The sequence below is a fragment of the Coregonus lavaretus genome (genome assembly GCF_964263955.1).
Source record: "Coregonus lavaretus genome assembly, chromosome: 31".
Taxonomy (NCBI): Eukaryota; Metazoa; Chordata; class Actinopteri; order Salmoniformes; family Salmonidae; genus Coregonus; species Coregonus lavaretus.
The window spans coordinates 11671240-11698739 of record NC_140018.1 but is presented as its reverse complement, the minus strand read 5'-3'; the positions used below and the strand labels follow the sequence as shown (position 1 = coordinate 11698739).

At 43.0% G+C, this 27500-nt stretch overlaps 1 protein-coding gene across 1 annotated transcript in view; it reads right to left on the bottom strand.

Moving 5' to 3' along the window:
- The window catches only part of LOC311106880 (serine/threonine-protein kinase PAK 5-like), a gene marked incomplete at both ends in the record, with an annotated part of 52958 nt that overhangs the window by 24198 nt on the left and 1260 nt on the right, over nucleotides 1-27500 (bottom strand). The window contains one exon of the mRNA XM_084149269.1: nucleotides 25403-25447. Within this exon, the coding sequence (XP_084005395.1) occupies nucleotides 25403-25447 (45 nt within the window). The remainder of the gene's footprint in view (nucleotides 1-25402; nucleotides 25448-27500) is intronic.

Below are 27500 nucleotides of genomic sequence, written 5' to 3'. Positions count from 1 at the left end.
TGGGAGGGCATAGGCCCACCCACTGGGGAGCCAGGCCCAGCCAATCAGAATGAGTTTTCCCCACAAAAGGGCCTTATTACAGACAGAAATACTCCCAGCTGACTCTCAAGGAAGAGGTCATTATCCTCGTCCGTGAGATGCATGCAATCCCTACAGTACTGCCCAGGGAGACAGTGCTCTATGGCAAAGTGGCGGATCGTGGGCATGCGCCTACCACGGAGAAATGCAAGCTGGAGCTGACAAACAACTTATGCCAATTCAAATGCACACGGTACACATGGTACTTGACACACTATCAATACTTATCAATAGTGTTTGAATCAGGAGTTACCAAAATTGCTTTTGACGATCCACAGAGTTATGCATGTTTTTTTATTCAAGCCCAGTGCTACCACACCTGATTCTACTACTCAGCTGTTCATCAAGACCTCAGCTGTTCATCGAGACCATGAATAGCAGAATCAGGTGTGGTAAAACTGGGCTTGAACAAAAAAGCCTGCATAAACCTGTAGTTTGTCAAGAGCAATTGTGGTCATCCCTGAATTGTTTTTAAAAAGTTGACTATATCTGATGAATGTACATTTGGTTGTACATATTATATTTAGTGATAACTCACTTTTGTTTACAGGTAATGTAGTACTAGGCCTTTCTTCAGTAAACTTTAAGGTACATGTTCACGTACTGTAAATAGCTAATGGGTACATGTTGATTATTTGTGTATTTTCCAGGAGCTTGCTTGATTGTCTTAAGAGATATCAGGGAATCTTTTTTCCAGTTTACTCCATATTGGCTTAAATGGGTTTCTGGTTTTTCACTTCCCTCTGGAAAATCAGCTGTTAATATTAAATAAATACTAACAACTACATTATTTCTGTTGCCATTTGTCATTATTGTTTTGTATTGCTATTATGCTGTATTATAATGTTGTTTAATAATGTGGCATAATACCTTCCGGTGTAAAAAACATTCAACAATTAAAAACAAAAAACTACGTTTTAAGTGAGAAGTAGGCATTGGTCTGAAGCCGAAAAAGAAAGGATATTCACATTAGGCACAACAATGCCTATGTCATTAGGCTGTATGTGTTTTTAGATATAGGCCTATTGTAAAGGTGTATTATTGTTGCGTCACCATCTTTATTTGCAAAAAGAAATACAGGTACAAACATGACTTTAAGCTACATATTATTTTGAAAGAGGTAATGAACTGTCCATTGATCAGCACAGCAATTGAAAAAACAGGACCATGTTTGAAATGCAAGTGATTCTGAGCTTACACAAGTAAGCTAACGGTTACAGAAATCAGGTATGCAGACAGGCTTTATAGATCACTATATCTATATGAGTGACTATGTCCAACACACCACCACCTGTTGTTATGTTGGGCACCTACTGACCAAAAAAGGATGTTATTCTGATTATTTTTGTATTGTATTGCTAAAATAAAGATTTAAGGAAATACTCAAGCCTGATCGTCTTGTAAGTATAAAAGCAAAGCTTGCTTTCATATAATAAAAGAAAGCATGAAAAGGTAGCGTAATGGGATAATGTCTTACTGTAGTGTGTGAAGAACCCAATACATTACCCTGTATGCGCTTCAAAACATATTATTGTGGAAGCACTTCCTGTAAGAGTATGAATTAGGCTGTTTGAGAAGGTTTAGATCCTAAGCAACCTGCATACACATAGTTTGAAGTACAATACCAACACAACTCCTGTAGTAGGTAAAAGCTGTGTGCTGGAAAGCCTTGGTAGAGCATGGGTGGAGGAGGCATTGTGTTGTGCTCATGTGAATTTCCTTTCTTTTTCAGCTTCAGACTAATGCCTATTTCTCACTTAAAACACATATACAGTGAGGGAAAAAAAGTATTTGATCCCTTGCTGATTTTGTACATTTGCCCACTGACAAAGAAATGATCAGTCTATAATTTTAATGGTAGGTATATTTCAACAGTGAGAGACAGAATAACAAAACAAAAAATCCAGGAAAACGCATGTCAAAAATGTTATAAATTGATTTGCATTTTAATGAGGGAAATAAGTATTTGACCCCCTCTCAATCAGAAAGATTTCTGGCTCCCAGGTGTCTTTTATACAGGTAACGAGCTGAGATTAGGAGCACACTCTTAAAGGGAGTGCTCCTAATCTCAGCTTGTTGCCTGTATAAAAGACACCTGTCCACAGAAGCAATCAATCAATCAGATTCCAAACTCTCCACCATGGCCAAGACCAAAGAGCTCTCCAAGGATGTCAGGGACAAGATTGTAGACCTACACAAGGCTGGAATGGGCTACAAGACCATCGCCAAGCAGCTTGGTGAGAAGGTGACAACAGTTGGTGCGATTATTCGCAAATGGAAGAAACACAAAAGAAATGTCAATCTCCCTCGGCCTGGGGCTCCATGCAAGTTCTCACCTCGTGGAGTTGCAATGATCATGAGAATGGTGAGGAATCAGCCCAGAACTACACGGGAGGATCTTGTCAATGATCTCAAGGCAGCTGGGACCATAGTCACCAAGAAAACAATTGGTAACACACTACGCCGTGAAGGACTGAAATCCTGCAGCGCCCGCAAGGTCCCCCTGCTCAAGAAAGCACATATACAGAACTGGGTGAAACTGTTGTGGTCAGATGAGACCAAAATTGAGCTCTTTGGCATCATCTCAACTCGCCGTGTTTGGAGGAGGAGGAATGCTGCCTATGACCCCAAGAACACCATCCCCACCGTCAAACATGGAGGTGGAAACATTATGCTATGGGGGTGTTTTTCTGCTAAGGGGACAGGACAACTTCACCACATCAAAGGGACGATGGACGGGGCCATGTACCGTCAAATCTTGGGTGAGAACCTCCTTCCCTCAGCCAGGGCATTGAAAATGGGTCGTGGATGGGTATTCCAGCATGACAATGACCCAAAACACACGGCCAAGGCAACAAAGGAGTGGCTCAAAAAGAAGCACATTAAGGTCCTGGAGTGGCCTAGCCAGTCTCCAGACCTTAATCCCATAGAAAATCTGTGGAGGGAGTTGAAGTTTCGAGTTGCCAAACGTCAGCCTCGAAACCTTAATGACTTGGAGAAGATCTGCAAAGAGGAGGGGGACAAAATCCCTCCTGAGATGTGTGCAAACTTGGTGGCCAACTACAAGAAACGTCTGACCTCTGTGATTGCCAACAAGGGTTTTGCCACCAAGTACTAAGTAATGTTTTGCAGAGGGGTCAAATACGTATTTCCCTCATTAAAATGAAATCAATTTATAACATTTTTGACATGCGTTTTTTTCTGGATTTTTTGTTGTTATTCTGTCTCTCACTGTTGAAATAAACCTACCATTAAAAGTATAGACTGATCATTTCTTTGTCAGTGGGCAAACGTACAAAATCAGCAGGGGATCAAATACTTTTTTCCCTCATTGTGTATATATACACTGCTCAAAAAAATAAAGGGAACACTAAAATAACACATCCTAGATCTGAATGAATGAAATAATCTTATTAAATACTTTTTTCTTTACATAGTTGAATGTGCTGACAACAAAATCACACAAAAATTATCAATGGAAATCAAATTTATCAACCCATGGAGGTCTGGATTTGGAGTCACACTCAAAATTAAAGTGGAAAACCACACTACAGGCTGATCCAACTTTGATGTAATGTCCTTAAAACAAGTCAAAATGAGGCTCAGTAGTGTGTGTGGCCTCCACGTGCCTGTATGACCTCCCTACAATGCCTGGGCATGCTCCTGATGAGGTGGTGGATGGTCTCCTGAGGGATCTCCTCCCAGACCTGGACTAAAGCATCCACCAACTCCTGGACAGTCTGTGGTGCAACGTGGCGTTGGTGGATGGAGCGAGACATGATGTCCCAGATGTGCTCAATTGGATTCAGGTCTGGGGAACGGGCGGGCCAGTCCATAGCATCAATGCCTTCCTCTTGCAGGAACTGCTGACACACTCCAGCCACATGAGGTCTAGCATTGTCTTGCATTAGGAGGAACCCAGGGCCAACCGCACCAGCATATGGTCTCACAAGGGGTCTGAGGATCTCATCTCGGTCCCTAATGGCAGTCAGGCTACCTCTGGCGAGCACATGGAGGGCTGTGCGGCCCCCCCAAAGAAATGCCTCACCATGACTGACCCACCGCCAAACCGGTCATGCTGGAGGATGTTGCAGGCAGCAGAACGTTCTCCACGGCGTCTCCAGACTCTGTCACGTCTGTCACATGTGCTCAGTGTGAACCTGCTTTCATCTGTGAAGAGCACAGGGCGCCAGTGGCGAATTTGCCAATCTTGGTGTTCTCTGGCAAATGCCAAACGTCCTGCACGGTGTTGGGCTGTAAGCACAACCCCCACCTGTGGACGTCGGGCCCTCATACCACCCTCATGGAGTCTGTTTCTGACCGTTTGAGCAGACACATGCACATTTGTGGCCTGCTGGAGGTCATTTTGCAGGGCTCTGGCAGTGCTCCTCCTGCTCCTCCTTGCACAAAGGCGGAGGTAGCGGTCCTGCTGCTGGGTTGTTGCCCTCCTACGGCCTCCTCCACGTCTCCTGATGTACTGGCCTGTCTCCTGGTAGCGCCTCCATGCTCTGGACACTACGCTGACAGACAGCAAACCTTCTTGCCACAGCTTGCATTGATGTGCCATCCTGGATGAGCTGCACTACCTGAGCCACTTGTGTGGGTTGTAGACTCTGTCTCATGCTACCACTAGAGTGAAAGCACCGCCAGCATTCAAAAGTGACCAAAACATCAGCCAGGAAGCATAGGAACTGAGAAGTGGTCTGTGGTCACCACCTGCAGAACCACTCCTTTATTGGGGGTATCTTGCTAATTGCCTATAATTTCCACCTGTTGTCTATTCCATTTGCACAACAGCATGTGAAATGTATTGTCAATCAGTGTTGCTTCCTAAGTGGACAGTTTGATTTCACAGAAGTGTGATTGACTTGGAGTTACATTGTGTTGTTTAAGTGTTCCCTTTATTTTTTTGAGCAGTGTATATTGTATATTCTATAGTTAATGCATTGTGTCTTGTTCCTACTGTACAGTATAACTTTATTCAGGGGTTTATACATGTAACGTTGTAGCATCAGTACATTACATTTACATTTACATTTTAGTAATTTAGCAGACGCTCTTATCCAGAGCGACTTACAGGAGCAATTAGGGTTAAGTGCCTTGCTCAAGGGCACATTTACGTCATTTAGCAGACGCTCTTATCCAGAGCGACTCACAAATTGGTGCATTCACCCTATAGCCAGTGGGATAACCACTTTACAATATTTTTTTTGGGGGGGGGGGGGTAGAAGGATTACTTTATCCTATCCCAGCTATTCCTTAAAGAGGTGGGGTTTCAAATGTCTCCGGAAGGTGGTGAGTGACTCCGCTGTCCTGGCGTCGTGAGGGAGCTTGTTCCACCATTGGGGTGCCAGAGCAGCGAACAGTTTTGACTGGGCTGAGCGGGAACTATGCTTCCGCAGAGGAAGGGGAGCCAGCAGGCCAGAGGTGGATGAACGCAATGCCCTCGTTTGGGTGTAGGGACTGATCAGAGCCCGAAGGTACAGAGGTGCCGTTCCCCTCACTGCTCCATAGGCAAGCACCATGGTCTTGTAACGGATGCGAGCTTCAACTGGAAGCCAGTGGAGTGTGCGGAGGAGGGGGGTGACGTGAGAGAACTTGGGAAGGTTGAACACCAGACGGGCTGCGGCATTCTGGATGAGTTGTAGGGGTTTAATGGCACAGGCAGGGAGGCCAGCCAACAGCGAGTTGCAGTAATCCAGACGGGAGATGACAAGTGCATCAACAGACACACACGACAGACAGCCCTCTCCCCTGTCTGTCACCTAATTGCTACATAGTACATACTGTACTGTACATCATCTAATGTCCCAGACTGTAGGAAACATTTGTTGACCGAGACATGAAGTGTCCTCAGAAATGCTCTAGTAAACACAACCTCGCACCAACGACCATTTGTGGTTTGAGTTGTGGACGCTCTACCCCCTTCCCCCTCTCTCTCTGTTGTTCCTCTCTCTTCTATCCACCTCACTACCCCTTTCCCACCCCTCTGACCCTGCTCCCCCCTTCTCATCCTCTCTTCCACCCTCTCACCCTCTCTTCCACCCTCTCACCCTCTATTCCACCCCTCTCACATTCTCTTCAACCCCTCTCCATCTTTCCTGCGTTAGGGAAAAAAGCTGTAGGGACTCAGCAGTGCAATGAACTGGAACTCCAGGAGAAACAGCTATAAAACACCAACCTGAAAGGACGGAGAGGCAGTGGAGAGGAGGAAATGAATATAGGTGGATTGGATAGGTTTAAGCAATACGGTGAGAATTCCACCTTGACAGTTTGAGGGAAAGCTATTGGAGCTATTACCAAATTGTTTAAACCTATCTGATCCTTTCAGATCGACTTGAGCTAGGGCTATAGGGATAGAGGATCGTGGTTGTTTCTGGACAGCCCTGTTTTTCCAAAGGGAAATCTGTTATCAATCTATCATGTTTTGAAACTTTATAATCAATTCGTTTTCAACTGAAGAGATGAATTGTCCTTTATTTTCTTCCAGATAAATCAGCTTTGACAATGTGCTAAAAATGAACACTCATAATTTCTCACTAAATCAATAGGGGGGAGCACTGGAGAGTGTCAGTTATTTAATAAAACATCAAACTTGTTTGGTTGAAAATCAATTACCTGCCTCATATACAGTTGAAGTCGGAAGTTTACATACACCTTAGCCAAACACATTTAAACTCAGTTTTTCACAATTCCTGACATTTAATCCTAGTAAAAATTCCCTGTCTTAGGTCAGTTAGGATCACCACTTTATTTTAAGAATGTTAAATGTCAGAATAATAGCAGAGAGAATGATTTATTTCAGCTTTTATTTCTTTCATCACATTCTCAGTGGGTCAGAAGTTTACATACACTCAATTAGTATTTGGTAGCATTGCCTTTAAATTGTTTAACTTGGGTCAAACGTTTTGGGTAGCCTTCCACAAGCTTCCCACAATAAGTTGGGTGAATTTTGGCCCATTCCTCCCGACAGAGCTGGTGTAAATGAGTCAGGTTTGTAGGCCTCCTTGCTCGCACATGCTTTTTCAGTTCGGTCCACACATTTTCTATAGGATTGAGGTCAGGGCTTTGTGATGGCCACTCCAATACCTTGACTTTGTTGTCCTTAAGCCATTTTGCCACAACTTTGGAAGTATGCTTGGGGTCATTGTCCATTTGGAAGACCCATTTGCGACCAAGCTTTAACTTCCTGACTGATGTCTTGAGATGTTGCTTCAATATATCCACATATTTTGTGAAGTGCACCAGTCCCTCCTGCAGCAAAGCACCCCCACAGCATGATGCTGCCATGCCCGTGCTTCACGGTTGGGATGGTGTTCTTCGGCTTGCAATCAACCCCCTTTTTCCTCCAAACATAACGATGGTCATTTTGGCCAAACAGTTCTATTTTTGTTTCATCAGACCAGAGGACATTTCTCCAAAAAGTACGATCTTTGTCCCCATGTGCAGTTGCAAACCGTAGTCTGGCTTTTTTATAGCGGTTTTGTGGCTTCTTCCTTGCTGAGCGGCCTTTCAGGTTATGTCGATATAGGACTCGTTTTACTGTGGATATAGATATGTTTGTACCTGTTTCCTCCAGCATCTTCACAAGGTCCTTTGCTGTTGTTCTGGGATTGATTTGCACTTTTCGCACCAAAGTACGTTCATCTCTAGGAGACAGAACGCGTCTCCTTCCTGCGCGGTATGACGGCTGCGTGGTCCCATGGTGTTTATACTATTGTTTGTACAGATGAATGTGGTACCTTCAGACGTTTGGAAATTGCTCCCAAGGATGAACCAGACTTGATTTATTTTGATTTTCCCATGATGTCAAGCAAAGAGGCACTGAGTTTGAAGGTAGGCCTTGACATACATCCACAGGTACACCTCCAATTGACTCAAATGATGTCAATTAGCCTATCAGAAGCTTCTAAAGCCATGACATAATTTTCTGGAATTTTCCAATCTGTTTAAAGGCACAGTCAACTTAGTGTATGTAAACCTCTGACCCACTGGAATTGTGATACAGTGAATTATAAGTGAAATAATCTGTCTGTAAACAATTGTTGGAAAGATTACTTGTGTCATGCACAAAGTAGATGTCCTAACCGACTTGCCAAAACTATAGTTTGTTAACAAGAAATGTGTGGAGGGGTTGAAAAACGAGTTTTAATGACTCCAACCTAAGTGTATGTAAACTTCCGACTTCAACTGTAAGAGACAGAGGGAGGGAGATAAAAGAGAAAGAGCGAAAGAGAAAGCGAGAGAGGGACACACAGAAGGTTAATTGTGTGCCAAATCACTGCCAAGCATCCCACATCAAGTAAAGTCGGTGCTGGAAATCTTCCCATTAATTTGAATTAATGGCTGATAATTTGGAGTACCTAGCGCTCTCTCTCCTCTCTCTCCCTTTCTCTCTCCCTTCTTATTGCCTTCAGAGCAGTGGTTCTTTGTGGTGTCTAGTGGCAGTGGTGACCAGCCATATTTCAGCGTGCTGCGTCTCTGGCCTGGCCTCCGGTGATAAGCTGTAATAAATGTGGTCCTCTGTAGCTCAATTGGTAGAGCATGGCGCTTGTAACGCATGGGTAGTGGGTTTGATCCCCGGGACCACCCATACATAGAAATGTATGCACACATGACTGTAAGTCGCTTTGGATAAAAGCGTCTGCTAAATGGCATATTATTATTATTATTATTATTATTATTATCTAGTCTCTACAAACATGTCTGTCTGTCTCTGTCTGTCTGTCTGTCTGCTCAGTGTATGTACTGGTAGAGAGGGAGGAGAGGGTAGGGTAGGAGGAGAAAAGGGAAGGAAGAGGATTATTGAGGAGAGAGGAGAGGACAGGAGAGGGGATGGGGGGAGCCCAAGAGAGGTGAGGTAGTGAGGGAAGGACAGGGGATGGGGGGAGCCCAAGAGAGGTAAGGTAGTGAGGGAAGGACAGGGGATGGGGGGAGCCCAAGAGAGGTGAGGTAGTGAGGGAAGGACAGGGGATGGGGGGATGAAATGTGAGGCTCATTGGGAGATAAGGGGGAATTAACCTTGGAGGTAATGAAGGAGGAGAGGGAGGGAAGAGAGGAGAAGGGAGGTGGCATAGAAGAAAGGAGGGAGAGATGAAAGGGAAGGGGGGGGGGGGGGGGGGGGTAATTAATGAGGTTGCCCTCTAAGTGACTCCTGGCTATAACCCTGTTTTAGGTACACCAATGCGGCCCAAGCTGTTCCTCTCAACCCTTCTGTCTTTCATTCTTCATCTCAATGGGAGCTCCTGGTTGCATAAAAATTGGAGTCAAGTAATTCTTGTCATATACAGGACTCACACACACCCAGTGGTGGAAAAAGCACCCAATTGTCATACTTGAGTAGAAGTAAAGATACCTTAATAGAAAATGACTCAAGTAAAAGTGAAAGTCACCCAGTAAAATACTTATTGAGTAAAAGTCTAAAAGTATTTGGTTTAAAATATACTTAAATATCAAAAGTAAATGTAGTTGCTAAAATATACTTAAGTATCAAGTTAGGGACACACTAACACTCAGACATAATTTACAAATGAAGCATGTGTGTTTAGTGAGTCACCAGATCAGAGGCAGTAGGGATAACCAGGGATGTTCTCTTGATAAGGGCGTGAACTTTACAATTTTACTGTCCTGCTAAGCATTCAAAATGTAACTAATACTTTTGGGTGTCAGGTAAAATGTATGGAGTAAAAAGTTCATTATTTTCTTTAGGAATGTAGTAAAGTAAAAGTAAAAGTTGTCAAAAATATAAATAGTAAAGTAAAGTACAGATACCCCAAAAAACTACTTAAGTAGTACTTTCAAGTATTTTTAATTAAGTACTTTACACCACTGCACACACCCAGCCACCCACCCGCACGCACGCACAGTGTGATCCTGAAGTGCAGTAGTGTATCAGTAAACAATCTGTGGACTGTAATGTTAGTGTATTCGCTCCATTGTTTGGGAGATAATGTCAAAAGGCTCTTAAAAACCAGGACAAATAACCCTGTCACGACTCTCCTTCACGGCTCCCTACTGCATCACTGATCAAACGAGGGACAAATTATGCTGAAAATTATGATTTAAAGGAGCTATTTAGATAACTAGAGGACAAAGATGTTGACACAATGAGAACATGGATAGGAGAAGGACACGTTATGAACACATCATGTATAAGTTCCCAACATAAAAACAGTTCTTGTTCGTTTGCTTAGGAGGTTTGACAAACCTTTCTCCAGAAATAATTTTCAGACATGATGAAGCATACGTAATGGTGCTCCAGCCCTCTATGTGTTATCGTAATTGTATGTTAAGTAGTGTAATTCAACCCCTGTTTGTCACACCATTCTGTATGCTTTACTCAATATCTTCCTCTACTGTTCTGTACAATAGCCTGAGTTATACTCCTCTAGCTCCCTCTACTGGTCATTGGTGGTGCTGACTGGCTGAATGACTGACTGGTGGGCTAGCTGACTGACTGGCTGAATGACTGACGGATGGGCTGACTGACTGTCTGACTGACTGGTGGGCTAGCTGACTGACTGGCTGAATGACTGACGGATGGGCTGACTGACTGTCTGACTGACTGGTGGGCTAGCTGACTGACTGGCTGAATGACTGACTGTCTAACTGACTATATGACTGTCTTACTGACTGGCTGAATGACTGACTGAATGACTATCTGATTGTCTGACTGATTGACTGGCTGGCTGAATGACTAGCTGACCAGCTGAATGACTGACTGAATGACTGATCACTGTGTTGTGTTGCTCTACAGTTCAGGCTGGAAGCAGCTGGAGGGCCAGGACAAGACCACGGTGTGTGCTCAGTGGCGTAGCGCAGACACCATAAAAGTAATTGCATTTTTACAATTTCCAACATGTGTTTAAAGGCCTTGATTGTTTAATTCTAACATTCATTATTCAAATATGTAATAGAAATCTCCAAACTTATTTTTGTTTTGTTTTAAAGCACTATTAAATGCTCCAGGCCTAATTTGGTTAGCATTTTGGCATGTTTTTCTAGATTTAGAACATAAAACAACATTTATAAAGCAAACATTATCCCTTAGGTCTAGCACAGCAAATACTTCAATTGTTTAAGCATATGTTACAGAACAGTGATTACAATATTTTTTTTCAGAATATTGACCAAAAAAATTATCTTAAGGGGGATAGCCATCAGTGACGGAGTTGACAAACCACTGATGGAGTTGACAACAGATACTCAAAACAGGCATATTTTTTACTCTAAAAATCAAAGTTAAATACAAAAAAAAAAAATAATATGGAAAATGATTCATTTGAAATCCCCAATAAAAACATAACTATTCTATCAGATCTTTCAGCACTCTGACGGAGTCGACGTTAGACAAAAATGTAAATTTTCTTCTTCATTTAAGTGGTATACACAGTAGCGATTTAGTTTCTCCTCAGTTGCTTTATGACTCTAAAACCTAATTTAAATGTAACATATTTGAACCAAAATTCATATTCTGTTTTAATCTATCAGGCAGATGGAGTTGGCAGTCTATGGTTGTGACCATGGTGATTCCAATATTGTTTGTTTAAATCGATCAAAACTAGAGAACTTTACAGACCATGAGTGACCTTGTTGCACTAGATGTAATGCAGACATGAGTAAGGGGGTCCTTATGGTATAGCTGACCCTGCTCATTCCTGATTAATTTAGGATTTTAGACAAATCTGACAGAGTAAACCAAATCTCCGGACACATCTTTTAGGAATCTAAGTTTTGAGAGAAATATTCTTTAAAGTCACAGAGGGCTATTGCAAGAAACTACACAATGTACGAGATTTTTTCAGTTAATATACATTTTTGCCCATTTTTAGAAATGTTAACATTTTTTTGGAGAGTTTGAAATTGGGATCCTTTGCTCCAGACAAGGGCATTTCCAGGCATAGAGCCGACAATAATATTATTGAAAGTATTTGGAAAATTCCCAAAACAAATTTTTTCCCCTTATAAATTTCCCCTAAATGTACATTTTAAGCTCAAATAATACCAGCAAATCCATATTTTTTCAACTATAAAAAAAACGTTCCCTGCCGGACAAGGATTGTCTTGACTTTCAAGAATCCCTGAGCTAATTTCCTGCTATTCTACATATTTTGCCATGAGGCTGAGAGAAAATGTAGCAGTTTTAAAGCAAATTTCTTGTAATTCTAAAAAAAATATTTAATGGCTTATGGGACCCCAACCTCCCCAAAGCTTGTGGGCTGCGCGGGTGTGTGCTATGCCAGTATGGAGGGGATGTCTCAGGTGAAAAAGGACATCTGGAGACGCTCGGCCATCCAGATCAAACCCGGGGACACACATATGGGTAATACTAACTCCAGGGGCGACATTAAGCAGTAAGACTCGAAGGATGCGTCCCAAATGGCACCATATACTCTATATAGTGAACTACTTTTGACCAGAGCCCTATATAATTAAAACCCTGCTCAGTCACATCGTCCCAGTGTTGATGAAGCATACATGATCCTAGCCTAGGTTATTCTGCCCCCTACTGGTTTGTAACAGTAATGCAGCTATGTGAGACAGGGAATAGCCACTGTTCCTGTTATTTAATGCTTTGCATGAATGAAAGGGCACAGCACACAAAAACACTAATGGTAGAAGTTACCCTTAGGCACAGATCTAGGATCAGCTAACTCTTCCTAAACCCTACCCTCATCCATAGCCGTAAAAAACTCAAATTGGCCTTAGATCAGTGTCTAAGGGCAACATTATCTTACTCCATTTTTACTAAATGACACAAGTACATTGTGCTGCTCTTGACACAGTATTCATTTGCGGTTAAGATTTAGTTTCTTAGAACATTATGTGTTGATTATTAGAGACATGTTTTTTATTTTGTATTTTTTATATTTTGTATTTTTTGGGGGGTAGATCAGCTTTAATATTGCAGATAGATTGTAACTTCCATCAATGTAATTGTCTGCATCACTTCCAATCCCCCATATGTTTTTTTTCTCGCAAATATATATATATATATATATATATATATACAGTTGAAGTCGGAAGTTTACATACACCTTAGCCAAACACATTTAAACTCAGTTTTTCACAATTACTGACATTTAATCCTAGTAAAAATTCCCTGTCTTAGGTCAGTTAGGATCACCACTTTATTTTAAGAATGTTAAATGTCAGAATAATAGTAGAGAGAATTATTTATTTCAGCTTTTATTTCTTTCATCACATTCCCAGTGGGTCAGAAGTTTACATACACTCAATTAGTATTTGGTAGCATTGCCATTAAATTGTTTAACTTGGGTCAAACGTTTCGGGTAGCCTTCCACAAGCTTCCCACAATAAGTTGGGTGAATTTTGGCCCATTCCTCCTGACAGAGCTGGTGTAACTGAGTCAGGTTTGTAGGCCTCCTTGCTCGCACATGCTTTTTCACTTCTGACCACAAATGTTCTATAGGATTGAGGTCAGGGCTTTGTAATGGCCACTCCAATACCTTTACTTTGTTGTCCTTAAGCCATTTTGCCACAACTTTGAAAGTATGCTTGGGGTCATTGTCCATTTGGAAGACCCATTTGCGAGCAAGCTTTAACTTCCTGACTGATGTCTTGAGATGTTGCTTCAATATATCCACATCATTTTCCTTCCTCATGATGCCATCTATTTTGTGAAGTGCACCAGTCCCTCCTGCAGCAAAGCACCCCCACAGCATGATGCTGCCATCCCCGTGCTTCACGGTTGGGATGGTGTTCTTCGGCTTGCAAGTCCCCCCTTTTTCCTCCAAACATAACGATGGTCATTATGGCCAAACAGTTATATTTTTGTTTAATCAGACCAGAGGACATTTTTCCAAAAAGTACGATCTTTGTCCCCATGTGCAGTTGCAAACAGTAGTCTGGCTTTTTTATGGTGGTTTTGGAGCAGTGGCTTCTTCCTTGCTGAGCAGCCTTTCAGGTTATGTCGATATAGGACTCGTTTTACTGTGGATATAGATATGTTTGTACCTGTTTCCTCCAGAATCTTCACAAGGTCCTTTGCTGTTGATCTGGGATTGATTTGCACTTTTCGCACCAAAGTACGTTAATCTCTAGGAGACAGAACGCGTCTCATTCCTGAGCGTTATGACGGCTGCGTGGTCCCATGGTGTTTATACTTGCGTACTATTGTTTGTACAGATGAACGTGGTACATTCAGACGTTTGGAAATTGCTCCCAAGGATGAACCAGACTTGTGGAGGTCTACAATTATTTTTCTGAGGTCTTGGCTGATTTATTTTGATTTTCCCATGATGTCAAGCAAAGAGGCACTGAGTTTGAAGGTAGGCCTTGAAATACATCCACAGGTACACCTCCAATTGACTCAAATGATGTCAATTAGCCTATCAGAAGCTTCTAAAGCCATGACATAATTTCTGGAATTTTCCAAGCTGTTTAAAGGCACAGTCAACTTAGTGTATGTAAGCTTCTGACCCACTTGAATTGTGATACAGTGAATTATAAGTGAAATAATCTGTCTGTAAACAATTGTTGGAAAAATTACTTGTGTCATGCACAAAGTAGATGTCCTAACCGACTTGCCAAAACTATAGTTTGTTAACAAGAAATTTGTGGAGTGGTTGAAAAATGAGTTTTAATGACTCCAACCTAAGTGTATGTAAACTTCCGACTTCCACTGTATATATTCATACACATACACATACATACACATATACATATCCTTTTTCAAAATATAATTCCCTTTATTACTTTCCAACCCCACCACCCCTTCCCTAATTGGAGTAAACTAGTGAACAACAATGCTTAGGCCTCTACTTCCAGCTTATACATCCAATATACATTTTATGGACACAGTCAATTTTACAATAATTCTATTTTGTTTGTTTTTACTCCTGAACTTCCTCTACCCTCAACCTCTCCGATCATTTTCATGATGTCCATCCGGTTTGCTTCTATATGCCATATCTTTCTAACTGTGCTCTTTCACAAAAGCTCTCAACCTACAGCATAACCTATATATATTAGAGACATGTTTTTGTAACAGCTCTATAATTAATGTAGGCAGAGGCCGACCTCTTTCCTCAGGGCGTGCTGCCTGTTATTTAATAACCTTCATCTTCCATCATTAAAAGAGCTGTTGGTTAAAGTAGATAATAACTCATCACCATCATTATCATCATGCTCTTATGGAATAGTAGTGAGAGTAATCTTCTCAGAATACTACTATAATAGAAATATAATTTTAAAAACAGTTGCGTTGAAAGTGGAACGTGTGGTAAAACTGATAACCTGTTGATGGAAGTTACAATCTATCTGCAATATTAAAGCTGATATACCCCCTAACAAAAAATAACTAACAAAAAAAAAGTATTACCTGTTCTGTCCCTGAAGGAAAGATGGCATGAACTGAAATGATAGAGAGAAAAGGGGAGAGAGAGAGAGAGAGAGACAGAACGAAAGAGAGGAGAGAGAGAGGGTGTGTGTGAGATAGAGAATAGCAGAGGTATGTGAGGTGATGTTCAATATCTCCAATTGCTCTGTGAGATTTTTCCGCCTCAAATCCAGCTACCCAGGATCCTCCAGACTTCCAGCAACTATTCAGCCATAAACGTGTGAACTAGGAGACGACCAGGGACAGGAGTTATCCCTGGCCCTAGAGCAGATATATTACCCTGGACCCATCTGTGCTTTAGCCAACTCTTCTGACTATCGTAGCGACACAACAACGAGCAAAATGGCTGCCTGTTTTGAGTTATTTTCTGCTTGTTAGATGTAGGATTTGTCATCTTCCCCCCGGGAGACTAGGGCAGCCTAGAGAAGAGCCCTGGCCTAGTGGTGCCCTATGTGTGTGTTTACTGTGGTGCCCTATGTGTGTGTTTACTGTGTTCCTCTGAGGAAAGAGACCAGATGAGACCAGATGAGATCAGACCAGACCAGACCAGACGGAACGAGACCAGACCAGACCAGATGAGATCAGACCAGACCATACCAGACGGAACGAGACCAGATGAGACCAGATGAGACCAGACCAGACGGAACGAGACCAGACGAGACCAGATGAGACCAGACCAGACCAGACGAAACGAGACCAGACCAAAACAGATGAGACCAGACCAGACCAGACCAGACGGAAAGAGACCAGATGAGACCAGATGAGACCAGACCAGACCAGACCAGATGGAACGAGACCAGACAAGACCAGATGAGACCAGACCAGACGGAACGAGACCAGACCAGACCAGATGAGACCAGACCAGACGAGACCAGACGGAACAAGACCAGACGAGACCAGATGAGACCAGACCAGACGGAACGAGACCAGACCAGACCAGATGAGACCAGGTGGAACGAGACCAGACAAGGCGAGGAGATCCATTAGGGCTCTCTAGGAGCATCCCAGTGTTATCTTCTTCTAACTGCTTTGAGAGACAGGAGCTCACTCTGGTTTAATTTCACACACGCGCGCACACAGCTGCTGTCTATTTGGCTGTGCGTGCGCATGCATGCACCTGTGCGCGTGTGTGTGCGTGCGTGTGCTTGCTGTCAGCAGCTCACCATGAATTAATTACACACGGACAGTCATTAATCTAAGTCCAAGTCCTGTCAGAAAGGTAACTTCAGTTATTCTTCCTTTAACTCTCTCGCTCTTTGTTTCATTCAGTCTCTCTCTCTCTCTCTTGCGCTAACTCTCTCTCTCTTTGTTTCATTCAGTCTCTCTCTCTCTTTCTCTCTCCCTCTTTCTCTCTGTCTCTCATACACAAACACACACACACACTCTGACTTTCAGTCTCCCAAGGTCAGTCACTTTAGGCGATATAGGAGAATATATAAAAACCAATTGAACTAAACATGAATTATACATGAGTATGGATTAGTTGAATGTACATTGCTGCCTAATGAAATCTATATGTCTACATGACAAAATAATCTATGGGAGGGAGGAATGGAAGGTGAGTACAGTACAATAGACCCACATAGCCTCTTACCTATCTTCCTCTCCTTGCCTCAATGGTCTTCACGCTACTGACAGTAGAAACCCATGGATAGCTTCCCACCATATTACTTTAACTTCCACAATATGTTGTTGTGCCAAATGGTGTCCTCCTAACCAGGGCCAGTGAGCATACTGTAGATAGGTCCTCAAGGTAGATGTTTTCTCTGTTGTGTTTTAGGGCCCTGTGTAGCTCAGTTGGTAGAGCATGGCGCTTGCAATGCCAGGGTTGTGGGTTCGATTCCCACGGGGGGGCCAGTATGAAAAAATAAAAAATAAAAATGTATGCACTCACTAAGTCGCTCTGGATAAGAGCGTCTGCTAAATGACTAAAATATAAATGACTCAAACTAACCACAAGGTGAAGCTGTGGGCCCATACAATGAATCCCCCCAACTGATCAGATCAACAGAATGCACTGTCGCAATGAGACCAATCAACGATCCACCTCTGACGGAGAGAGAGTGTGTATGTATGTATGTATGTGTGTGCGCATGTGTGTGTCGAATATCTCTCTGACCGTGACTCCAATAGCTCTGACATTAAGACAGTGTGTCTGTGAATAACAGGAACAGACACACAGTCTTAATGAATGATGAACACAGAGTGAGAGAATGAGAATGAGGAGGAGGATGGAGAGAGGATGGAGGGAGAGAAAGCAAGGAAAGGATGGAGGGAGGGAGAGAAAAGAGAAGCTTAAATCAATGCCATCCACTTCAGCCTCTCTGACTGCCAAGAAATGCAGATGCTCTCTCTGTCTGGGAATGTGTGTGTTTGTACAGTCGTGGTCAAAAGTTTTGAGAATGACACAAATATTAATTAATTTTAATATTAATTAATTTTTTGCTGCCTCAGTTTTGATGATGGCAATTTGCATCTACTCCAGAATGTTATGAAGAGTGATCAGATGAATTGCAATTAATTGCAGTCCCTCTTTGCCATGAAAATGAACTTAATCCCAAAAAAACATTTCCACTGCATTTCAGCCCTGCCACAAAAGGACCAGCTGACATCATGTCAGTGATTCTCTCGTTAACACAGGTGAGAGTGTTGACGAGGACAAGGCTGGAGATCACTCTGTCATGCTGATTGAGTTAGAATAACAGACTGGAAGCTTTAAAAGGAGGGTGGTGCTTGAGATCATTATTCTTCCTCTATTAACCATGGTTACCTGCATGGAAACACGTGCCGTCATCATTGCTTTGCACAAAAAGGGCTTCACAGGCAAGGATATTGCTGCTAGTAAGATTGCACCTAAATCAACCATTTATCGGATCATCAAGAACTTAAAGGAGAGAGGTTCAATTGTTGTGAAGAATGCTTCAGGGTGCCCAAGAAAGTCCAGTAAGCGCCAGGACCGTCTCCTAAAGTTGATTCAGCTGCGGGATCAGGGCACCACCAGTGCAGAGCTTGCTCAGGAAGGGCAGCATGCAGGTGTGAGTGCATCTGCACGCACAGTGAGGCGAAGACTTTTGGAGGATGGCCTGGTGTCAAGAAGGGCAGCGAGGAAGCCACTTCTCTCCAGGAAAAACATCAGGGACAGACTGATATTCTGCAAAAGGTACAGGGATTGGACTGCTGAGGACTGGGGTAAAGTCATTTTCCGATTGTTTGGGGAATCCTGAAAAAAGCTTGTCCGGAGAAGACAAGGTGAGTGCTACCATCAGTCCTGTGTCATGCCAACAGTAAAGTATCCTGAGACAATTCATGTGTGGGGTTGCTTCTCAGCCAAGGGAGTGGGCTCACTCACAATTTTGCCTAAGAACACAGCCATGAATAAAGAATGGTACCAACACATCCAAGAACAGTTTGGTGACGAACAATGCCTTTTCCAGCATGATGGAGCACCTTGCCATAAGGCAAAAGTGATAACTTAGTGGCTCGGGGAACAAAACATCAACATTTTGGGTCCATGGCCAGGCAACTCCCCAGACCTTAATCCCATTGAGAACTTGTGGTCAATCCTCAAGAGGCAGGTGGACAAACAAAACCCCACAAATTCTGACAAACTCCAAGCATTGATTATGCAAGAATGGGCTGCCATCAGTCAGGATGTGGCCCAGAAGTTAATTGACAGCATGCCAGGGCGGATTGCAGAGGTCTTGAAAAAGAAGGGTCAACACTGCAAATATTGACTCTGCATAAACTTAATGTAATTGTCAATAAAAGCCTTTGACACTTATGAAATGCTTGTAATTATACTTCAGTATACCATAGTAACATCTGACAAAAATATCTAAAAACACTGAAGCAGCAAACTTTGTGAAGACCAATACTTGTGTCATTCTCAAAACTTTTGACCACGACTGTACATGTGTATGTGCGCGCATGAGCGTGTGTATGTGCAAAGACACGATAAACCAAATTCTGAGTCAAATCAAATCGAAATGCTGATAATAGACACACTAAAGTGACATTGACCTTTTAACCCCCATGCTGGGCAAACATCCCTATCATTAATTAAACTCATTTATTATTGAAGCTGAATAATACAGTAATGCAGTTCATTGACAGATAGATTATAAGAAGTCTGGAGTAGTTTCTACTGAACGCTCTGAGCACCATACATTGTCAGTGGAAGAAGTTGACTTGGTGAGAATCCAGTGGCATTAACACCTCCAGTGATAAGATGTATGATGTCTTGGTACTCTGTGTAATGTGTCAACTCTAACTCTGCACTTCCCTGTTCAAATAGTCATTTCAGCACCTGAAATGCATGCAGATACTCTCTCTCTCTCTCTCTCTCTCTCTGGTCCCATCCTGTTTGAAACAGAAATCCTATCTCTTCTTCATATGTCCACCAGGCACCTGAGCGCTGCTCCTGAACCAAAATAGCTCTGTCATACAGTACTTTACTTCACACTTCAAACTTCTCCCAACCATTGCCAGTTAACAACTTCTAATTCATCAATTTCAGTCATAGACACTGTAAGGTGACAGTTAACCACTATATACTGTAACCCCATGAAAACACCATGGACTAACGTGAATACTTTACCCCTCCAAATAGTTGACCTCAATTAGAGAGCATGCCAACACATAGGCTATTGTATAGTGTGCACACAAATACACACACAACTCACAGTAAATGAAGCAACACGTTTGAAGACCCTAAACTCAGGCTTAAAATAACAATATGCACCCAATATTTCAGTTTGCAGACAAATAATTGACCCACTAAAACCTTTACCATAATACTCCACCTGTGAGAGTGTATTAATCGTTTCCCTGTTGGTCTTCAGTGCTGTAGCTCTCTCTCTCTCACACACTCTGACACTGGTAGTCCCCGTCTCTCTTCCTGTCCTCTCTTCTGGCCCAGCCAATGCTCTCCCCTGTCGTCTGTGGTCTGTGCCCAGGCTCCAGGCCCCCCTATACCCAACCCCAAACCCCCATCCAACACCACCATAACTCTCTCTGCCCAGCTGAAACCCAGCACGCCCGACACACACACACACGCCAGCACGCGCACACGTGCACACACACACACACAGCCCCTATCCAGATCTTGTTTCCTCCGTCACATGCCAGGGGGTGGCCCAGTGCAGTGATTTCCAGCTCTCACGGACCCAGTAGCTACTGTAACCCAACAAACACACAATCTACCCCAGCATTAGTAGTGTACACACACTTCTCAATGTGCTTGACGTCTTCACTGGATCCTACTGTTCTCAGTGTACGAGTTGTTCACACATGATGAACTATTGATCTGCTCTTGCTAAGTCTATAACATTGTCCTTGTGACTGATCTGCTTTAAGTCTTTACCATGCCAGTCTCTCTATCCCAGCCCAATTGTGAATCTCAGAATGCTTCCATCAGCCACTCGCTGGTCACTCTGACGTTGTCGTGTCCCAGTCTATCTGCCCTTGTAACATTCACACTTTCTCACTTCCTTACTCTAATTCAGGGACACAGCTGAAGAACTATAGAAAGACACACACACACACACACACACACAGAGACACACACATTAAACACCACTGTCCCTGTGTTACTACCTTTCAGGATCAATTATCCCCAGTACTTGACAGGATCTGGCAATATGAGGGTGTAAAGCTAACAGACGGGATCTTGCACCATGAGGGTGTAAAGCTAACAGACGGGATCTTGCACCATGAGGGTGTAAAGCTAACAGACAGTATCTGACACCATGGGGGTGTAAAGCTAACAGACAGTATCTGACACCATGGGGGTGTAAAGCTAACAGACAGGATCTGGCATCATGAGGGTGTAAAGCTAACAGACAGGATCTGGCATCATGAGGGTGTAACGCTAACAGACAGGATCTGGCATCATGAGGGTGTAAAGCTAACAGACAGGATCTGGCATCATGAGGGTATAAAGCCAATGTGCTACACGATCCACATACCAATATTAACCCTTTCACTGCCACAGTACATTTTGTTGTCAAATGGACTAAAAATATTGAATAATATTTATAATATTAAAAAAAGACTGACCTTAATATTACGAAGCATTGTGATAAAACAGTCCTCTGAAGACAGGGGTTGGTGGTGGGTTAAAGAATAAAAACATCTCACCACCAACGACAACCCAACCCCAGCCTGGCTAGCTCTCTCTCTGTAACCTGTAACCCAAAGCCATCTCTCTCTCTCTCTCTCTTTCGCTCTCGCTCTCTCTCTCTCTCTCTCTCTCTCTCTCTCTCTCTCTCTCTCTCTCTCTCTCTCTCTCTTTCGCTCTCTCTCTCTCTCTCTCTCTCTCTCTCTCTCTCTCTCTTTCGCTCTCTCTCTCTCTCTCTCTCTCTCTCTCTCTCTCTCTCTCTCTCTTTCGCTCTCGCTCTCGCTCTCTCTCTCTCTCTCTCTCTCTCTCTCTCTCTCTCTCTCTCTCTCTCTCTCTCTCTCTCTCCACAGATATGTTTTAAACATGGAAATGCTGTTAACGCTTAGCGTTAGCCTACTTCTGGGCTCCAATGTAGTGTATTGGGGATGGGGGTTGAAGGAGGAGTGGGTAAGAATAACAAAGGTAGTGCTTCTCCTTTTAGAGATATGGAGCATTTCCACTTGGGAGAGGGGAGAGAGTGCATGCACACAGACCCAAACCCAAAGGAAATAAAGGGATGGAGGAGAGGGAGGATGAAGGAAATAAAGGGATGGAGGAGAGGGAAGGATGAAGGAAATAAAGGGATGGAGGAGAGGGAAGGATGAAGGGAATAAAGGGATGGAGGAGAGGGAAGGATGAAGGAAATAAAGGGATGGAGGAGAGGGAAGGATGAAGGGAATAAAGGGATGGAGGAGAGGGAAGGATGAAGGAAATAAAGGGATGGAGGAGAGGGAAGGATGAAGGGAATAAAGGGATGGAGGAGAGGGAAGGATGAAGGAAATAAAGGGATGGAGGAGAGGGAAGGATGAAGGGAATAAAGGGATGGAGGAGAGGGAAGGATGAAGGGAATAAAGGGATGTAGGAGAGGGAAGGGGAGAGAATGAATAAACTATGAGTGCTACCAGAGGGCGATGATGGGAGCTATTTCAGCAACAATGACCGCACCGACCTCCCTAACCCTACACACACACACACACACACACACACACGCACACACACACACACGCACACGCACACACACGCACACATACACGCACACACTCAAACGTCGCATTTACCTTTTTCTCTGTATCCCTTTAATGAGACAGCACTATGAGACTGCCAGGCAGAAGACACACACACACACACACACAGCTAGACACAGTGCTGGGGGAGCCTGCCAGCCAGACGTAGACTAGCATCAGTCATGTGTCATTACGACCAGGGAGAGGGACATCAGAGGGACGCAGAGAGGATACATATAGCACAGCCCACCCTGTGACTCAGCCACATACACACACACACACACACACACACACACACACACACACACACACACACACACACACACACACACACACACACACACACACACACACACACACACACACACACACACACACAAGGGCCGCCGGAAAACGTGTGGCGAGGCAACATTTGCCACAGTACTTTCCAATCAGGTGTGGAGCCACACCACTTTTGATTTAGTTTAATAAAATATATTGATGCAAAGCGTTAAAAAGAGGGGCACAGTGCTGTTTTTTTGGACCGATTTGGCTCATGATTTGTCAACTGTCACAATTTCTCTGTCCTTCACATCGGAGTGCTGCTGCATGCTCTTTGCGTGTCTTGACCAATCAGATTCATGGAAATCGCATGTCGAAGCGGGCCAGGCACAACACACAAAGCTCAAGGCGTGCTCTCCACTTTCCTCCGGTTGCAACCTGGTCTCAGACCATTTTGTATTATTCTGTACGTAAATCTGAGTACACCATTTAGTATAATATGTTATGTTTCCTATGGTGATATAAGACAGATAGATACTTAAGGCAAAAACTAAAGGAGGGTGATTGGTCGGGGTGGATGGGAGGGATGGATGGATGGACGGACGGACGGACGGGCGGGCGGGCGGACGGGCATATAACGCGAACATCTAGCAACCCAAAGATTGTGAGTTCAAATCTCATCACGGACAACTTTAGCATTTAGCTAATTAGAAACGACATACTACTTTTGAGCTAGTTCGCAACTACTTTGAATGTTAGCTAACCCTTCCCCTAACCCTAACCCTAACCTTAACACTTAAAGCTAACCCTTTGCCTAACCCTAACCTTTAACCCTTTTAGCTAACCCTTCCATAACCCTAACCCTAACCTTAACCCTTTAACCTTATTCCTAAAGTTAACCCTAACCTTAACCCTAACCCTAACCCCTAGCCTTGCTAACGTTAGCGTGCCATCTAACATTAGCCACCTAGCTAGAATTTGTAACATATCATATGTTTTGCTAATTCGTAACATATTGTATGTTTAGCAAATCCGTAACATATTCTATGTTTTGCAAATTTGTAACATATAATATGAATTGTAATTTGTAACATATCAGACGAAATGAGTGATGGATATCCACAAATTAATACATACCATATGAAACATTAACTGGAATTAATCAATAAACACAATAGCTGACATAGACTGTGAGTTCATTTTTTATTAGCCCTACAGTTGCATAGGGCAGAACTACACGATGCAAACCTACATAAAGCAAGCTCAGCCCTGTGAGTTTTATTGTCCAATCATGTTGCTTTCTCTGTGTCTGTGTATAGGAAACCGACCTATTCCTTCTTTAACATATAATTCACATGAACAAATACAAGGTTGCTGCAGTTTGACAGGGTTTTCATCCTCCCCAAGGCAAAGTTTTTCAAGGATTTTTCAAGGATTTTTTTTTTTTTTACCATGTGACCTGATTAGAAAAACTCTGGTCCCATCATAGCCCATATTAAACCTTTTTACAATAGATTAATTACGTTATACCGTATAAGGTCTGGAGTTTTACCTGGTTAAATTACCAGGGAAAAAAACCTCACATTTTTCACTTTGTTGGCTCGGGTATTTAAAACAGCAACCTTTTGATTACTGGCCCAATGCTCTAACCACTAGGCTACTGCCCCCCGAACCTACTGTTCTTCTTGAAATGGGAAAACATCATTATGCCTTATTGTGCCTTCACGACCCAGAAACTGCACATCATATGTCATTCATTTATGTGGAGAGAAACATTGATGAGTTCCCGGATGAGAGGAGCTGCAGTGTGTGTGTGCATGTGCGTGTTTGTGTGTTATGTGAGCTGGAGTGAGTAATGGAACTGGCTCAGGCCAGTCGGTTAGTTAGTTGTTGGTTGATGTGGCAGGGCGGGAAGGGTTCTGAAAAACATGCAAACCCTTATGACCTATTTCTCTACTGGCTCTGTATCAAACCTGGGTTCAAATACTATTTGAAATCTTTCAAATACTTTTAGCATTTGCTTTAGCCTGCCTGGAGGGCAAGGTGTGTGAGGTTTACACTTTCAAGGCTTTTCTACTGGTTCCATGGCAAAATACAAGCTCAATCAAGCACAGATGCAGTATTTGAAATGATTTAAAATGGTATAGTCTGCTCTGTATAGCAGGCCATGGGAGCATGCACTTCACACCCATATCTGCACATCAACGCTGGCACATCTTGGAAAAAAATACTCAGCATTCCGCTACCGATACAGAATTGTCACTTTTCGGGGTCATGCATATGATAGAAAAAATATGTAATATGTACTATGCCCTCCCCCCCTTCCCTCCCCTCCCCTCCCCTCCCCTCCCCTCCCCTCCCCTCCCTGCCACCTAAACACACTACCTCCACCTGAGGACAGGAACTGTGCATGTGGACAGGTAGTTTTGCAGCAATGTAGTTAAAGAAGAACAGCAGTGTGTGGTTCTGAATGTATGTGACCAAAAAAAAGAAAATAACAGGAAAAAAGAAAAGGGAAGTGAAGGGTAGTAGAAGTCATACTTTTCGCAAGGGTGTTTCGGCCGACCAGATTTTCTTGGGAGATATCTGTGAAGAGAGCAACATAATTAAAGTCTTGTTTCCCCTCTTCAGAGATATCTCCAATGGTAACAGTGCTGTTCTAAAAAGATTAGGTTTCACAAAATAAAACATTTTTGTCTAGCTGCTGCCGCAGTCTAAAACCTTTTTTAAGTTAGAGGTAGAATGTCAGTTGAGGTTAGAGGTTAGACAGGAAGTATTTAAATATATCTCTGATGTCATATCCTGTGATGGCATGTCCTCTCGCTCCTATTCTTCCTAAGGCCAGTGGCTCCTCATAGACTAGCGTAGCTTAGCGGCTAATGCTAAAGATAATACCCTAGGTCCCGTTGCTTTGAATAAGCTACCGCTACAAATGTAGCCTAGAGTTGTGCAATGCAGCACTGCCAAATACGGACCATTTCAAGACCGGTCAGTTTAGAAGCAGTAAGGATAAGCAGGCTACATATGCTGCTTATTTCTTTATCTAACATGATGGTTTACTGCTTTGAGAATATTTATATTAAACTTTCTTGAATCTCTGTTTGTAACGTGCCAGCCCGCCGTTAAGCCCGATGTGACATGGGTCTTCTGACTAAGTGCTTAGCTTTAAGGATTATTTGCACTGCTATTGACAATCAACGACAATTCTTTATCGATTATTTTATCAGTACCAGCTATTCAGTTTGATTATTAACTATCAAAACAGTTGCTGAAACGTTAAAGTGTATGTCCGTGTTGTGTGTGTCGTTGGCTTGTGTCAGTTTATTGTACAGGGTATAATGACAGTAAATAAAAGTGCAAGCAGGTGTAGTGACACACAGAGCACAGGGTGTGAGGGCTGAGGGCCAGGAGGCTGAGGGCTGAAGGCCAGGGGGCCAGGGGACCAAACATGCAGTATGAGGGGACACCACAGACAGGGAGCAGGAGAAGAGGAGGACGGCTACACTGACACTACCACTACCACTGGCTGGGCCAATAGGGCTAGGACTACTATGTACAACAGCTAACAGCCACATACTAAACAGAATCCCTTCAGAAGCCCCTCTGATGCTTCCTAAAGGAGTTGTGTTATAAACAAGCATTACAACTTTAGGGACTGCTGCAGTACACTAGCATAGGCTAAATCACGATGGTGAAATGCTTCTGAGGAGTCAATTGTATCTGGCCCTATCGAATAAACTAGCATATAAATGAGTAATTGAAACACAACACAGCATAGGAACATTCAGGGACAAGGCAGAACACAGACACAGTCACAGAGGAGGAAACATGGGCAATTAATTTCACACTGTCATCTGCAAAGAGATTGTATCAGATTTGTTTTGTCAAGCAAAATTATAGGATATTGAATTTCTCTGAAGAATTACTAGTTACGACAGCAAGCTGCATGTTTGGCAACAAGATTGCCACTAGCCAATCAGTTTGGCCAAAGATACCTTTGACTTTTGTTATCTGCACGTTTGGCAACGAGCTTGCCACTAGCCAATCAGCTTGGCCAAAGATACCGTCGACTTTGTTATCTACATGTTTGGCAACGAGCTTGCCACTTGCCAATCAGCGTGGCCAAAAATACCTTAGTCTTTCATGGCCATCCAATCATCACTTTAGGTGTTGGTGAAGTCAGTTATAATAAGTCGATAGTAAACAGTTAATTCTGCATCTGGCTGTATTTAAGGTATGTAAGTGACTGGAGGTATTAGACACTCCCAGGATCAATAATGGAACACTGAATAATATAAAAATCAACCTGTGAATAGATTAGTACTATTCCTGGAGAGCTCAGGTACTATCAGAAGTTCAAGGTCTATATCTTTCAACAAGGTCTATGGCTTCTTAGAGCCTTGAAGAAGCTTGTACATGTTGCGGAACAGCCTGGTCTCATAGACTAGACATAACATAGTAAACGTACATCTGGGGACACTCAAATTAGTATGATATGTTATTTTGGTATGGTTACATAAGACAGAAGGTTACTTAAGGCAAAAACTAAAGTAGGGTGGTTGGTCAGGGTGGATGGGTTCGCGTATAACGGGAACGTCTAGCATCTAATTAGGTAATTAGCAACTTTGCAATGGCTTAC